The sequence below is a fragment of the Pristiophorus japonicus genome, unplaced genomic scaffold (assembly GCF_044704955.1).
Source record: "Pristiophorus japonicus isolate sPriJap1 unplaced genomic scaffold, sPriJap1.hap1 HAP1_SCAFFOLD_383, whole genome shotgun sequence".
NCBI classification, from domain to species: domain Eukaryota; kingdom Metazoa; phylum Chordata; class Chondrichthyes; family Pristiophoridae; genus Pristiophorus; species Pristiophorus japonicus.
Window position 1 is genome coordinate 306,318 of NW_027253685.1, and position 15,324 is coordinate 321,641.

General features: G+C 51.5%; 1 protein-coding gene across 1 annotated transcript in view; it reads left to right on the top strand.

The window, feature by feature from the left end:
* The window catches only part of LOC139250506 (zinc finger protein DPF3-like), a 214,377-nt gene that overhangs the window by 125,929 nt on the left and 73,124 nt on the right, over positions 1 to 15,324 (top strand). The window contains exon 6 of the mRNA XM_070872883.1: positions 7,457 to 7,584. Within this exon, the coding sequence (XP_070728984.1) occupies positions 7,457 to 7,584 (128 nt within the window). The remainder of the gene's footprint in view (positions 1 to 7,456; positions 7,585 to 15,324) is intronic.

The following is a 15,324-nucleotide window of genomic DNA, read 5'->3' on the forward strand; positions in this document are numbered from 1 at the left end:
AGAGATGGGAGGGGAGAGGGGGAGAGATGGGAGGGGAGAGGGGGAGAGATGGGAGGGAGGGGGGGCAGATGGGAGGGGAGGAGGGCGGAGAGATGAGAGGGGAGTGGGGGGGGGGAGAGATGGGAGGGGAGGGGGGGGGGAGAGATGGGGGGGAGAGATGGGAGGGGAGGGGGGGGAGAGATGGGAGGGGAGGGGGGGGAGAGATGGGAGGGGAGGGGGGGGGGAAGAGATGGGAGGGGAGGGGGGGGAGGGAGAGATGGGAGGGGAGGGGGGGGAGGGAGAGATGGGAGGGGAGGGGGGGGAGGGAGAGATGGGAGGGGGGGGAGGGAGAGATGGGGGGGGAGGGAGAGATGGGAGGGGAGGGAGGGAGAGATGGGGGGGGGAGGGAGGGGGGAGGGAGAGATGGGAGGGGAGGGGGGGAGGGAGAGATGGGAGGGGAGGGGGGGGAGGGAGAGATGGGAGGGGAGGGGGGGGAGGGAGAGATGGGAGGGGAGGGGGGGGAGGGAGAGATGGAAGGGGAGGGGGGAGGGAGAGATGGAAGGGGAGGGGGGGGAGGGAGAGATGGAAGGGGAGGGGGGGAGGGAGAGATGGAAGGGGAGGGGGGGAGGGAGAGATGGAAGGGGAGGGGGGGAGGGAGAGATGGAAGGGGAGGGGGGGGAGGGAGAGATGGAAGGGGAGGGGGGGGAGGGAGAGATGGAAGGGGAGGGGGGAGGGAGAGATGGAAGGGGAGGGGGGGGAGGGAGAGATGGAAGGGGAGGGGGGGGAGGGAGAGATGGAAGGGCAGGGGGGGAGGGAGAGATGGAAGGGCAGGGGGGGGAGAGATGGGAGGGCAGGGGGGGAGAGATGGGAGGGGAGGGGAGGGGAGGAGAGATGGGAGGGGAGGGGAGGGGAGGGGGGGAGAGATGGGAGGGGAGGGGAGGGGGGGAGAGATGGGAGGGGAGGGGAGGGGAGGGGGGGAGAGATGGGAGGGGGAGGGGGGAGAAGGGAAGGCAGGTGGGGGGGGGAAAGGAGGGAGGGAGGGAGAGGGAAGGGGAGGGAGAAGGAAGAGAGGGGAGGTGGGTTGGGGGAGGGGGAAGGGAAGGGAAAGGGGTGGGGGGAGAAGGGAAGGGAAGGGAGGGAAGGGAAGGGGGGGGAAGAAGGAACGGGGGGAGGGGGGAGAAGGAAGGGGAGCGGGGGGGAAGGGAGGTGGGGGGAGAAGGTTGCGGGGAAGGGAGGGAGGGAGAGGGAAGGGGAAGGGGGGGAAGAAGGAGGGGAAGGGGGGGAAGGGAAGGGGGGGCAAGAAAGGGAGGGGAGGGGAAGGGGAAGGTGGGGGGGGGGGGAAGGGAGGTGGGGGGAGAGGGGGAAGGGAGGTGGAGGGGGAAGAGAGGTGGGGGGAGAAGGGGGAAGGGAGGTGGAGGGGAAGGGTGGTGGGGGAGAAGGGGGGAGGGAGGGAGGGGGGGAAGGAAGGGAAGGGAAGGGAAAGGGAAGGAGGGAAAGGGGAAGCGGGGAGAGAAAAGGGAAGGGGAAGGGCGGGGGAAAGGGGGGAGAGAAAAGGAAAGGGGAAGGGGAGAGAAAAGGGAAGGGGGAGAGAAAAGGGAAGGGGAAGGGAGGAGGGGAAGGGGATGGGGAAGGGGGGGAAGGTGGGGGGGGGAAGGGAAGGGAGGTGGGGAGAGAAGGTGAGGGGGGAAGGGAGGGGGGGAGGGTGAGGGGGGAAGGGGGGGGAAGGTGAGGGGGGGGAGGGAAAGGGGGGGAAGAAGGGGAGGGGAGGGGGAAGAAGGAGGGGAAGGGGGGGAAGAAGGGGGGGGGGGCGAAGAAGGGGAGGGGGGGAAAGGGAAGGGAAGGTGGGGGGAGAAGAAAAGGAAGGGGGGGAAGAAGGAAAGGATGGGGGGAGAAGGGAAGGGAGTTGGGGAGGGGAGGGAGGGGGAAGGGGGAGAGGGAAGAGAAGGGGGGGGAAGAAGGAGGGGGAGGGGGGAAGAAGGAAGAAGGGAAGGGGGGGCAAGAAGGGGGAGGAGGAGGGGGGGCAGGGGGAGGAGGAGGGGAAGGGAGGTGGGGGGGGAGGGGGAAGGGGAAGGAGGGGGGGAAGAAGGAGAGGAAGGGGGGGAAGAAGGAAGAAGGGAAGGGGGGCAAGAAGGGAAGGGAAGAGGGGAGGGAGGGAGGAGAGGAGGGAGGAGAGGCGGGGGGAAGGGGGAGAATGAGAGGGGAGGACGGGGGAGGGGAGGAGGGGGAAGGGAGGGGTGGAAGAGGGGGGGAAAGAAGGGAAGGGGGGGCTAGAAGGGGAGGAGGGGAAGGGGATGGGGAGGAGTGCGGGGGAAGAAGGAGGGGAGGGGCGATGATAGGTGAGCTTGTTGGACGGGGAACTCCCCTGCTCCTGTGGGTCCACAAGCTGTGCTGGAAAGCCCCGGTCACCCGCCACGTTTGCCGAGGCCTGGGAAACCCAGCCGTCTGTGTTTCGAAATGGAAACCATGTTAAATTGAAGGCACGCAGCCTCATTAAAAGGTTTCAGCAAAGAACCCCCTCCTCGAGGCGGATTGGTCGCTCACCCCTTGCCCTGCCGGAATTGAGCGGGTTGGATTGGGGGCTCAGATTTTTACTCTCACCTACACAAAGCCAGTTGTTGTTGGGGTAGCGTTTTCCCAGATTGAACGTGGCGGGTCGATGAGCTTTGATCAGAACTGTACGAAGTTGGAGATGAACGGGTTTGTGCAATGTAGTTAAACATTTCCGACCTCACTGATCTAACAACATGCACTGTGTTGTGCAGTAGTGTTTATAAGATTCCCAGTTTGTGAATTCCGATACACCAGCAGAGCCAGAGTCCAGGATAGAAATTCTCCAGCCTGTCAATATTTCTCTTTTAATGTCATTTTTGTTACAAAATATGAATAAAAAATGTCGCCAAAATACGACTCTTGATAAAAATCGTTGGTGCTGGCAGATTCGTGTTGGAAACTGCCATCCTTGTTAACATTGCCGCAAGGCCGATATCGCCAAAAATACAGCGGTGAAAACACAGAAAATTTGCAAAAATAAAGAAATAAACAATCAGAAAACATTAACAATACCCTTAAGTAATCAATCGCTGGAAAATTATTTTTTTTTAAACTTCAACCTACCTTTATTGCAGGTCTTCTACTCACCGACGTTTCTGAGGCTGCGACACCGGCTTTTCTCCCGCGTTGGTTTTCACTGAGAATGCGTTGCCGATCCGCCAAATTTAGGCGGTGCGGCTTTTTACCTTTGGCAACATTTTGAAACCGGCATTCTTGATCTTTGCGGAATTTTATGAGGTTTCTTTTAATGACGAGCACTTTTAACGTGGAACAAATCGCGTTAAAACGTGCGTTAGGCTGGCTAACTGAGTTTAAAATCTCTCGGCTTGTATTCTAATGTCCCAATGACCTTTGATGCTGGTGTGATTCCCAGCCTCTTGCTTCGTGCTGGACGCTCAGACTTTCCCCTGGTCAAGTAACAATGGCCTACTTCTCGCAGTTAACAGAATGCTCAAGTGACCCTGCACAAGTTTCCCATTTAGCCAAGTCCTTGCAATCCTTACAGGGATATCTCGTTTACTGTTGCTGCCATCTTTGTTGACTCGTGGTTACTATTCCAACCCCCTCCCCAACGCTGAATGTGCGATCTCATGCTGACCAGCTTCCGGTAGGGTAACTCGATAGAATTGAGCAGTAAGAATCCTAGGCCCCTCAACACTCTGGGTTTTATGTGGTCCAATACTCCAGACAGCCCATTGAACCACCTTGAGCCATTGTCGCTCAGCATGGTTTTACAAGTGGCCCAGGAACGGTGGTTGTGGAACCTTCCTGCGAGAGGCCATGTATAGAGACTCTCGCTCAGCTGAAGACCACACTTTTCATTGTCATCACTGGAGCAGTATTCCATCAACGTGCTTTATCTCTCAGGTTCTCTCTCCTGCTCGCTTTCCCTCTCTCCCATCTGCCCACCCGCCCGCTCTCCCAGCCTCACTCTCGCCCTCACTCCCCTTCTCTCTCTCGCCCTCGCTCCCCTCCTCGCCCTCGCTTTCTCACTTTCTCCGTGTCCGCGCGGGGGGGGAAGGTGGAGGGGCTCCGTGTCCGTGGGGTGGGGGGGGGGCGGTAGCAGTTTTGTGTGTCGCTGGGGAAGGAGGTGGCTGTGTGTCTGCCCACTGCCCATTCGCTATAACTCTGAGCATTACGGTACATTTACAGCCTGAGGGCCCAGGGGGAGGAGGAGGTGGTAGGGGCCCCGGGAGAGGCCCAGGTCGCTAATTGCAGCGTGGGCAGGTACAGCAAGAGCAGTGAGGTCGGGGCGAAGGAGTGGCGAGAGATTGTAGAGAGGCCCGAGTTTGGGACCAGGGGCGATATGTGTGCACATTAGGTCCGTGCAGCAGAGCTGGTCTCCAGTCGTCTTTGGTAATCCTTGCCACTGGGCCAAGACCTAGCTCTGTCAAGCTCGTGTGGTGGCTGGTGTGTAACGTTAAAAAAAATCCACGCCCAGGTATCTTCCACCCTTAAGGATGTAGTTTGGGATCGAGAATATTGGGTCCTTCAATGAAACAGCTGTGAACTCATTGAACGCATCCCTTTTTGTTGTGGAAGCAAGTTATCGTCAGTTCGAGGGATGCCAATGATGCTGCCCACCTGTATCCAGTATTGTATTGTGAAGGTCACTTTGCGACTGGGTGTGTTTGTGTTCGAGCTTGCAGTGCTGACAGCTCCTGCTGCTTCTGGGCTTCTGTGGGGCAATGCATATTCACTGTTGACTGAATAATGATCGACGATTCTCCCGACTATTTAGCTGCTTTCCGTCACTGTTATTTTATTAGCTGGTTTGTTTTTTCTGTTTTAATTAATTCTTTTTTTATCGTGCTCGACAGATTTATTCTGTCTTCTGACAGTGTGGGCAGTAATACTTACAAGCACAGATAGCATCATGCCAAATGATATGGGGACGTTATGGAATAACAACTGATGATGGATTTTATTCCGCGAATGAATTAGAAAATGATTGCTATATTGTGTTCATTGCATTTTGAAAAAATAACTTGCATTTATATATTTGTGAACCCTTTCTGTAGCATCAATCTGTATATGGGTTTCAAATTAACCACCCCGAACAAATTGCCTATTTTTAGTTCTGCACTTCAACATTTTCAGAACCAAATAATACGCTTTAAATAAAATAAGTTGCATGTAACTGATGTATTTAAAGATTGCTCTGGCTGAATCTCCTTCTTCCCCTCCCCCCCCCGTGCAAGCTTTATCTTTATTGCCATGGTGATTGTTTCCGAACTTTGCTTCCTTCCTGTGAAGCTCGGTGTAATGGTTTCCCAAACTCTCCGTCTCCTAACCGCCGCCCCCCGGGTTCCTGTGCTCACACTCCTCCTCCGTTTCCCCCCCATCCCCCACCCTCTCCATTCCCCCCCACCCCCTCCGTTTCCCCCATCCCCCCCACCCATTCCGATCCCCCTATTCCCCCCCCAATCCCCCTATTATTCCCCCCCCGATACCCTATTATTCCCCCCCCCCCGATCCCCCTATTATTCTCCCCCACCCCCGATCCCCCTATTATTCTCCCCCACCACCCCCCCCCCCCCCCCCCCCCAAACTGCAGAATAGAAAGCAGACAGTCGGGTTAAAGGTAGTCGCTCAGACTGGCAGAAGGTGGGTCATGGTGTTCCGCTGGGACCATTGATCGTGCTGGGATCGGAAATCGGTGCGGGGATTGTGGATTGTGCTGGGATCAGGGATCAGATCGTGGATCGGTGCTGGGATTGGGGATCGTGTTGGGATCATGAATCATGCTGGGATTGTGGATCGGTGCTGGCATCGTGGATCAGTGCAGGGATCGGGGATCGGAGCTGGGATCGGGAATCGGAGCTGGGATCAAGGATCGGGTCAGGGATCAGAGCTGGGATCAGGGATCGGTGATTGGTGCTGGGATCGGTGATTGGTGCTGGGATCAGGGATCAGAGATTGGTGCTGGGATCAGGGATCGAGCAGGGATCAGTGATCGGTGCTAGGATCGGGGATCGTGCTGGGATCGGATCGGAGCTGGGATCGGGGATAGATCTGGGCTCGGGGATCAGAGATCGGTGCTGGGATCTGGGATTGGGGATCGTGCTGGGATCAGGAATCATGCTGGGATGGGGGATCGTGCTGGTATCGTGGATCAGTGCTGAAATCAGGGATTGGAGATCGGAGCTGGGATCAGAGATCGGAGCTGGGATCGGGGATCAGAGATCGGTTTGGGGATTGGGCATCGTGCTGGGATCAGAGATTGGAGATCTGATCGGGGATCGTGCTGGGATCGGAGATCGGAGCTGGGATCAGGGATCCGAGATCGGTGCTAGGATTGGGGATCGGTGCTGGGATCAGAGATCGGTGCTGGGATCGGAGATCATGCTGGGATCAGAGATCGGGGATCGTGCTGGGATCAGGGATCAGAGATCGGTGCTGGGATCAGGGATTGGGGATCGTGCTGGGATCAGGGATTGTGCTGGGATCAGGGATCGGGGATTGGTGCTGGGATCAGGGATCGGGGATCGTGCTGGGATCAGGGATCAGAGATTGGTGCTGGGATCAGGGATCGAGCAGGGATCAGAGATCGGTGCTGGGATCGGGGATCGTGCTGGGATCGGATCGGAGCTGGGATCGGGGATAGATCTGGGCTCGGGGATCAGAGATCGGTGCTGGGATCTGGGATTGGGGATCGTGCTGGGATCAGGGATCAGAGATCGGTGCTGGGATAGGGGATCATGCTGGGATCAGGGATTGTGCTGGGATCAGGGATCGGGGATTGGTGCTGGGATCAGGGATCGTGCTGGGATCAGAGATCAGAGCTGGGATTGGGGATCGTGCTGGGATCAGGGATCGGGGACCGTGCTGGGATCAGAGATCGGAGATCGGTGCTGGGATCAGAGATCGGTGCTGGGATCGGGGATCGTGCTGGGGTCAAGGATCGGGGATCGTGCAGGGATCGGAGATCGTGCTGGGATCAGGGATCGGAGATCGGTGCTGGGATCAGGGATCATGCTGGGATCAGGGATCAGGGATTGTGCTGGAATCTGGGATCATGCTGGGATCGGGGATCGTGCTGGGACCACTGCTGTTCACTATTTACGTAAACCATTTGAACTCTGGAATTGGAATTACAATTTCAAAATTTGCAGACAGCACCAAATTGGGGAGTTGGAGGGTTAAGACAGGAGAACTGCTACAGAAGACAATACTAAACTTGCAGAAACAAATTAATTTCAATATAGCTAAGTGTGAGGTGATGCATTTTGGTCGGGAGAATGAGGAAGCCACACACTGCTGGGAAAGTAAGTGTGTAAATGGGGTAGAGGAGCAGAAGGATCTGAGGGCACAGATAAACAAATCACTAAGTAGTGACGCAGGTTAACAAGGCCATAAAAAATCAAAGCGTGTTTGAATCTCCAGATGGGTTTGTGTAATGTGTATATTTTCCCTCTTTACACAGAAGGGGAGATCTCCCTGAAGAAGGATGGGGTGTCAGCTGAAGGGACCACGCTGGAAGCTCTGCTTCGTGGGGGGGCCCTGGAGAAAATAAATGAATCGAAAGAAGAAGAAACACTCAGTGAAATTCAGGTTCGCCATCGTGTCTCCTTCGGGAACTGAGTCCCTTGCGGCCGTTTGCAGAGCACCGTGTACTGATGCTCCACACCCCGGGGAGTGCAGTTTGTTATTCACAGGAATTATACTCCAACAAAAGCAGCCTCTTGTCATCAGACCATTTACAACACACTTTCAATTGGCTTAATTCTGTTTACATGTCTTTTCTTGTTTTGGTAACTTTCTCCCTTGGCACGATCTGGCCTGTTTCTCCGTTGGCCTTGCCACACTTGTTACTGAGTGTGAGCAGGCCACTCCACACCATCAGTCAATGCTCCCTTTGGTGTGATGTTGTCCAGACTGGATTGCACTGCCAAGCCTCCCTTATTGTGCAGCTCGGTGATGCAGTCTCTGAGCTTTCACCCCACCCTCCCAACACCGCCATTTTGTTACAATTGCAAGGCTTCTGTAGAATTAAAGGTTCCTGGGCATGACACTAGTTAGGCAGCAGTCAGTATGTTCAAGCAATAGATGAAGATTTATTGCAACAGCCGAGGTTTAACGAGTTGTCCTCGCAATCTTTACCCTGGAACCTCGGACACTAGGAGATGTCACCTTTGGTCCATTCTTTCCGCAGTCCCTGTGTAACGCTATTTCTTGAATATCGAGGTTTTAACCTATTTCTTCTCAAAGGTTTGCTTGGCCAGTGTCCATATATGGTTTTCAACAAAATCACCCTTTTTACTAGGTTCTAATGGTCAAAAACCCTTGTCATTCACACTAAAGGCATCATCCTGGCCACGCCTGCCCCCAGCACAATGAGTTTGATTTATATCTCTCGTTCCCAGCTCCAAGCTGTACCAAGGGGCCTCTTTCAAGCTGTCTCACTTTACTGATTCTTTATATAAACTATCACTCACAACATTTGTCTGCCTGACTTCAGCTGAAAGCTGTTTTGACTGCCTTTGAACAGTCTCCACTGTTCCCATGTCTGTAGAGAATCATGGGCAAGATTAGCTGGTCAATGACTACTATTTACATAAGAACATAAGAACCAGAAGCAGGAGTAGGCCACCTTGAGCCTGCTCTGCCATTTAATAAAATCATGGACTCGGCTCCACTTCCCTATCCGCTCCCCATAACCCTTATCGCTCAAAAATCTGTCTATCTCCGCCTTAAATATATTCAATGACCCAGCCTCCACAGCTTTCTCAGGCAGAGATTTCCACAGATTTACAACCCTCTGAGAGAAGAAATTCCTCCTCCTCTCAGTCTCAATAAGGGGCCGCCCATTTAAACTATGTCCCCTAGTTTCAGTTTCCTCTGAGTGGAAACATCCTCTCTGCATCGACCTTGTCAAGCCCCCTCATTATCTTATATGTTTCGATAAGATCACGTCTCATTCTTCTGAACGCCAATGTGTATAGGCCTAACCTACTCAACCTATCTTCATAAGTCAATCCCCTCATCTCTGGAATCAACCTAGTGAACCTTCTCTGAACAGCCTCCAATGCAAGTATATCCTTCCTTAAATACGGAGACCAAAACAGTACGCAGTACTCCAGGTGTGTCCTCACCAATACCCTGTACAGTTGTAGCAGGACTTCTCTGCTTTTATACTCTATCCCCCTTGCAATAAAGGCCAATATTCCATTTGCCTTCCTGATTACTTGCTGTACCTGCATACTAACTTTTTGTGTTTCATGCACAAGGACCCCCAGGTCTCTCTCTACTGCAGCACTTTGCAATTTTTCTCCATTTAAATTATAATTTGCTTTTCTATTTTTTTCTGCCGAAATGGATAACCTCACATTTTCCCACATTATACTACATCTGCCAAATTTTTGCCCACTCACTTAGCCTGTCTTTATCCCTTTGCAGATTTTTTGTGTCCTCCTCACAATTTGCTTTCCCACCCATCTTTGTATCATCAGCAAACTTGGCTACATTACACTCGGCCCCTTCATCTAAGTCTCTGTCTCTCTGTCTCTCTGTCTCTCTGTCTCTCTGTATATTGTAAAGAGCTGGGGTCCTAGTACTGAACCCTTCGGTACTCCACTAGTCTCTGCCTGCCATTCTGAAAAGGACCCGTTTATCCTGACTCTTTGCTTCCTGTCTGCCAACCAATTATCTATCCTCGTCAGTACATTACCCCCAATACCATGTGCTTTGATTTTGCATACCAACCTCTTGAGTGGGACCTTGTCAAAAGCCTTTTGAAAGTCCAAATACACTACATCCTCAAAAAATTCCAGAAGATTTGTCAAGCATGATTTCCCTTTCATAAATCCATGCTGACTTGGACTGATCCTGTCACTGCTTTCCAAATGCGCTGCTATTTCATCTTTAATAATTGATTCCAACATTTTCCCCACTACCGATGTCAGGTTAACCAGTCTATAATTACCCGTATTCTCTCTCCCTCCTTTTTAAAACAGTGGTTGTCCATTAGCTACCCTCCAGTCCATAGGAACCGATCCAGAGTTGATAGGCTGTTGGTAAATGATTACCAATGCATCCACTATTTCTAGGGCCACTTCCTTAAGTACTCTGGGATGCAGACTATCAGGCCCTGGGGATTTATCGGCCTTCAATTCCATCAATTTCCCTAACACAATTTCCTGCTTTATAAGGATATCCTTCAGTTCCTCCTTCTCACTAGACCCTCAGTCCCCTAGTATTTCCGGAAGGTTATTTGTGTCTTCATGGTCCACCATTTCTTTGTTCCCCATTATAAATTCTCCTGAATCTGACTGCAAGGGACCTATGTTTGTTTTCACTAATCTTTTTCTCTTCACATATCTATAGAAGCTTTTGCAGTTAGTTTTTATGTTCCCAGCAAGCTTCCTCTCATACTCTATTTCCCCCCTCCTGATTTAAACCCTTTGTCCTCCTCTACTGTATTACAAAATGCTCCCAGTCCTCAGGTTTGCTGTTTTTTCTGGCCAATTTATATGCCTCTTCCTTGAATTTAACACTATCCTTAATTTCCCATGTTGGCCACGGTTGAGCCACCTTCCCATTTTATTTTTACTCCAGATAGGGATGTACAATTGTTGAAGTTCATCCACGTGATCTTTAAATGTTTGCTATTGCCTATCGACCGTCAACCCTTTAAGTATCACTCGCCAGTCTATTCTAGCCAATTCATGTCTCATACCTTCGAAGTTTCCTTCCCCAAGTTCAGGACCCTAGTCTCTGAATTAATTGTGTCACTCTCCATCTTAATAAAGAATTCTACCATATTTTTTATGGTCACTCTTCCCCAAGGGGCCTTGCACAACAAGATTGTTAATTAATTCTTTCTCATTACACATCACCCAGTCCAGGATGGCCAGCCCTCTAGTTGGTTCCTCCACATATTGGTCTAGAAAGCCATCCCTAATACACTCCAGGAAATCCTCCTCCACCACATTGCTAGCAGTTTGGTTAGCCCAGTCAATATGTAGATTAAAGTTGTCCATGATAACTGCTGTACCTTTATTGCACGCATCCCTAATTTCTTGTTTGATGCTGCCCCCATCCTCATTACTACTGTTTGGTGGTCTGTGCACAACTCCCACCAGCGTTTTCTGCCCCTTGGTATTCTGCAGCTCCACTCATACCGATTCCACATCATCCAAGCTAATGTCCTTCCTTACTATTGCATTAATTTCCTCTTTAACCAGCAACGCCACCCCGCCTCCTTTTCCTTTCTGTCTTTCCTACCTAAATGTTGAGTGTAATATCTCCAAGTTTGCAAAATAAACTAAACTGGGTGGCAGTGTGAGCTGTGAGGAGGATGCTAAAAGGTTGCAGGGTGACTTGGACAGGTTAGGTGAGTGCATGGCAGATGCAGTATAATGTGGATAAATATGAGGTTTTCCACTTTGGAGGCAATAACACGAAGGCAGAATATTATCTGAATGACAGCAGATTAGGAAAAGGGGAGGTGCAATGAGACCTGGGGGTCATGGTTCATCAGTCATTGAAAGTTGGCATGCAGGTACAGCAGAAGGTGAAGAAGGCAAATGGCATGTTGACCTTCATAGCTAGGGGATTTGAGTATAGGAGTAGGGAGGTCTTACTGCAGTTGTACAAGGCCTTGGTGAGGCCTCACCTGGAATATTGTGTTCAGTTTTGTTCTCCTAATCTGAGAAAGGACGTTCTTGCTATTGAGGGAGTGCAGCCCTGGGATGGCGGGACTGACATATGAGGAAAGACTGGATCAAATGGGCCTTTATACACTGGAGTTTAGAAGGATGAGAGGGGATCTCATAGAAGCTTACAAGCTTCTGACGGGACTGGACAGGTTAGATTCGGGTAGAATGTTCCCGATGTTGGAGTTCAGAACCAGGGGACATAGTCTTAGGATAAGGGGTAGGCCATTTAGGACTGAGATAAGGAGAAACTTCTTCACTCAGAGTTGTTAACCTGTGAAATTCCCTGCCGCAGAGAGTTGTTGATGCCAGTTCATTGGATATATTCAAGAGGGAGTTAGATATGGTCCTTACAGCTAAGGGGATCAAGCGGGATGGAGAGAAAGCAGGAAAGGGGTACTGAGGGAATGATCAGCCATGATCTTGTTGTATGGTGGTGCAGGCTCGAAGGGCTTAATGGCCTACTCCTGCATTTATTTTCTATGTTTCTATGTCTGTGTCTCTCTGCCTGTCTCTCTCTGTCTCTCTCTGTCTCGCTCTCTCTCGCCCTGTCTCTCTCTCTCTCTCTCTATCGCTCTGTCTCTCTCTCTCTCTCTCGCTCTGTCTCTCTCTCGCTCTGTCTCTCTCTCTCTCTCTCGCTCTGTCTCTCTCTCTCTCTCGCTCTGTCTCTCTCTCTCTCTCTCGCTCTGTCTGTCTCTCTCTCTCTCTCTCTCTCTCTCGCTCTGTCTGTCTCTCTCGCTCTGTGTCTGTTTGTCTGTCTCTCGCTCTGTGTCTGTCTGTTTCCCTCTCTGTCTCTCTCAGTGCATGTGTGAAAACCCGATGACCTGTCCAGTGCACGCAAGGGAAATGGTTTTGGTGGGCGGAGTTGCCGGGCTATTTGCTCAATGAAATTCTTTCTCCTGGTAAAGTAAGGCCTGCTTTTTACCTGCGTATGAGTTTAAATGAATGTAAATATACATTTTTTCAATTAGTTATTTAAACATTAAAGCACCTGTAAAATAAGTTACAGTGATTCTTAACCCCATTAAAACATTTATATTTATTTTTCAACGTTACATTTTTGTTTTAAATGTTAACTAAATTCTATTTGAATTAATTTATTTGTATGTAAATATATCCTTTGTGTGATTCCCATTCTGTACCGGAATGCCCATGGGCATGAATAGGGATCCCCTCTGTCATTGGCCAGCCCACGGCCCATGGGGACCCCCTCTGTCATTGGCCGGGCTGGTCCACGGCCCACAGGGATCCCCTCTGTCATTGGCCAGGCAAGTCCACAGCCCACGGGGATCCCCTCTGTCATTGGCCAGCCCACGGCCCACGGGGGCCCCCTCTGTCATTAGCTGGTCCAGCCCACGTGATGCAAACCACATGCGCCCTGTGATGCCCGGCCTCTGCACAGGTCTAGACCTGGCGGTGCAGGAGCACGAGTCTCCCTGGATCCTGGATCACCAGCTAAGGGCGTAGATTTTTTGCTGGTTGGAGTCCTTGAGCGCAGGAAACCTCGAACAACAAGTCTAGGCCTGTCATATGCTTCATACAATGATCACTGGAGGAACTAAATTGCACTGCCACCTTGTATTCCATTTCTCTAATGAATACGGTATTGACCAGCAGATCTGTCGTGCCCTACTCTTCTAACACTAGATTCAATCTTTATTTGTTCTCATAAACTCATCAAAGAACCGTCAAATGATTCTAAATGCATCCAGGCTCGGACTTGCCTTGGCTCATTGTCTTCCCAGATTAGATTCACTTTTGCTGGAGTCTCCCTTTGTATGTACCTGCTGCTGCCCGTACAACACGTTCCAGAGGTGGAGGGTTTGACTCCATCCTTTGACAACACAGCTGTTATTTTGTTTAACTACAACATTCTATCGTACTATTGTGTAGCGTCTGTGGCCCAATTCTTACTGCTTACAGAATAATAAATCTGGAGAAGGATTGCATATCCCAGAGGTGTGATGAAAACAAATGATGCTCACTCTTGGGTTACCACATTCCTTTGTTTTCATCCCACCCCCCGCCCCCCCAGGCGTGTCATCATAGACAGTCCCTCGAACGAGGATGACTTGCTTCCACGAGTTCACAGATGTTTTAATGAAGGACCCGATATTCCAGTTCTGAACTCCAGTTGAAGGGTGGAAGATGCCTGTGCGTGGATTTTTTTAACGTGTGGTGGCCGTTGCACACCAGCCACCACACGGGCTTGACAGAGCTAGGTCTTGGTCCAGTGGCAAGGGTTAACCAAGATGTCTGGAGACCTGCTCTGCTGCACGGACCTAGTGCACACACACATCGCAGTGTGGGCTGGCCCATGCTGTCCCTCGGCCCTCAGCTCTTTTGGACCCCGTACCCTCATTTGCCGCTCCTTCGCCCACGATGTTCCAGGGCCCGGCGGTCCAGCTCTGTTTATAGCCTCGACCTGCGGTGGTGTTCTCACACAGGTCGGGGCAGTCCACGATGTTCCAGGGCCCGGCGGTCCAGCTCTGTTTATAGCCTCGACCTGCGGTGGTGTTCTCACACAGGTCGGGGCAGTCCACGATGTTCCAGGGCCCGGCGGTCCAGCTCTGTTTATAGCCTCGACCTGCGGTGGTGTTCTCACACAGGTCGGGGCAGCCCATGATGTTCCAGGGCCCGGCGGTCCAGCTCTGTTTATAGCCCCGACCTGCGGTGGTGTTCTCACAGGTCAGGGCAGTCCACGATGTTCCAGGGCCCAGCACTACAGCTAACTCCCCCCGCAATGCTGTGTGAAGCAGGATCTGCAGAAGTTGGTAGTTACAAGAATTTGTTGGGGTGCGTTTGGGAAAGTGTGAGTGCACCTGCTCGGCATCATTTCCCAGCTCTGATCTCCAGCGGATCCTTATGTCACTCTGTAATGACATCCAGATGTTATGCTTGCTGCAGCTGCTGACAGCTGTTCCTGTACCTCTGCACTTCTTGTTTTGAAGTGCTGTTTATTTACTGCAGCTTCTGAAGAAGCTGGTGTTTCAGTTTCAGTCGGGAAACCATTTGGTATCTTTGACATTAATTCTTTCCATTGAGTTTTTTTCTGCAGCTTCAGACCAAGGATACTTGTCTAAATTCAAATTCAACAAGCAGCACTTTGCATGAATCAGTTTCCAATTAAGACTTTGTTGTTGATGAAAGCCCAAAAAGACTGAATGCACCAAGGTGCTTCTCTTTAGGCGTGCACATTGTAATAAGCTCTGTGTAACCAGGGGCTCCGTTGAGGGGAAAAGGAGGGGGAGAAAGAGAACAAACACTTGCGTCTTTTCCCAGTCCCCTTTATATTGTAGACAAAAATAAGTCATCTGTGCAGACCTGTATCCTGCATGAAGCGCCTTGACCCTTGACCTGTATCCTGCACGACTGCCCTTGACCCTTGACCTGTATCCTGCATGACTGCCCTTGACCTATATCCTGCATGAAGCGCCTGGACCTTTGACCTATATCCTGCCCAAAAGGCCTTGATCCTTGACCTGTATCCTGCACGATAGGCCTTGACCCTTGACCTGCATCATGTACGATGGGCCTTGACCCTTGACCTGTTTCTGCACGATGGGCCTGGACCCTTGACCTGTATCCTGCATGAAGGGCCTTGACCCTTGATCTGTATATTGCACATTGACCCTTG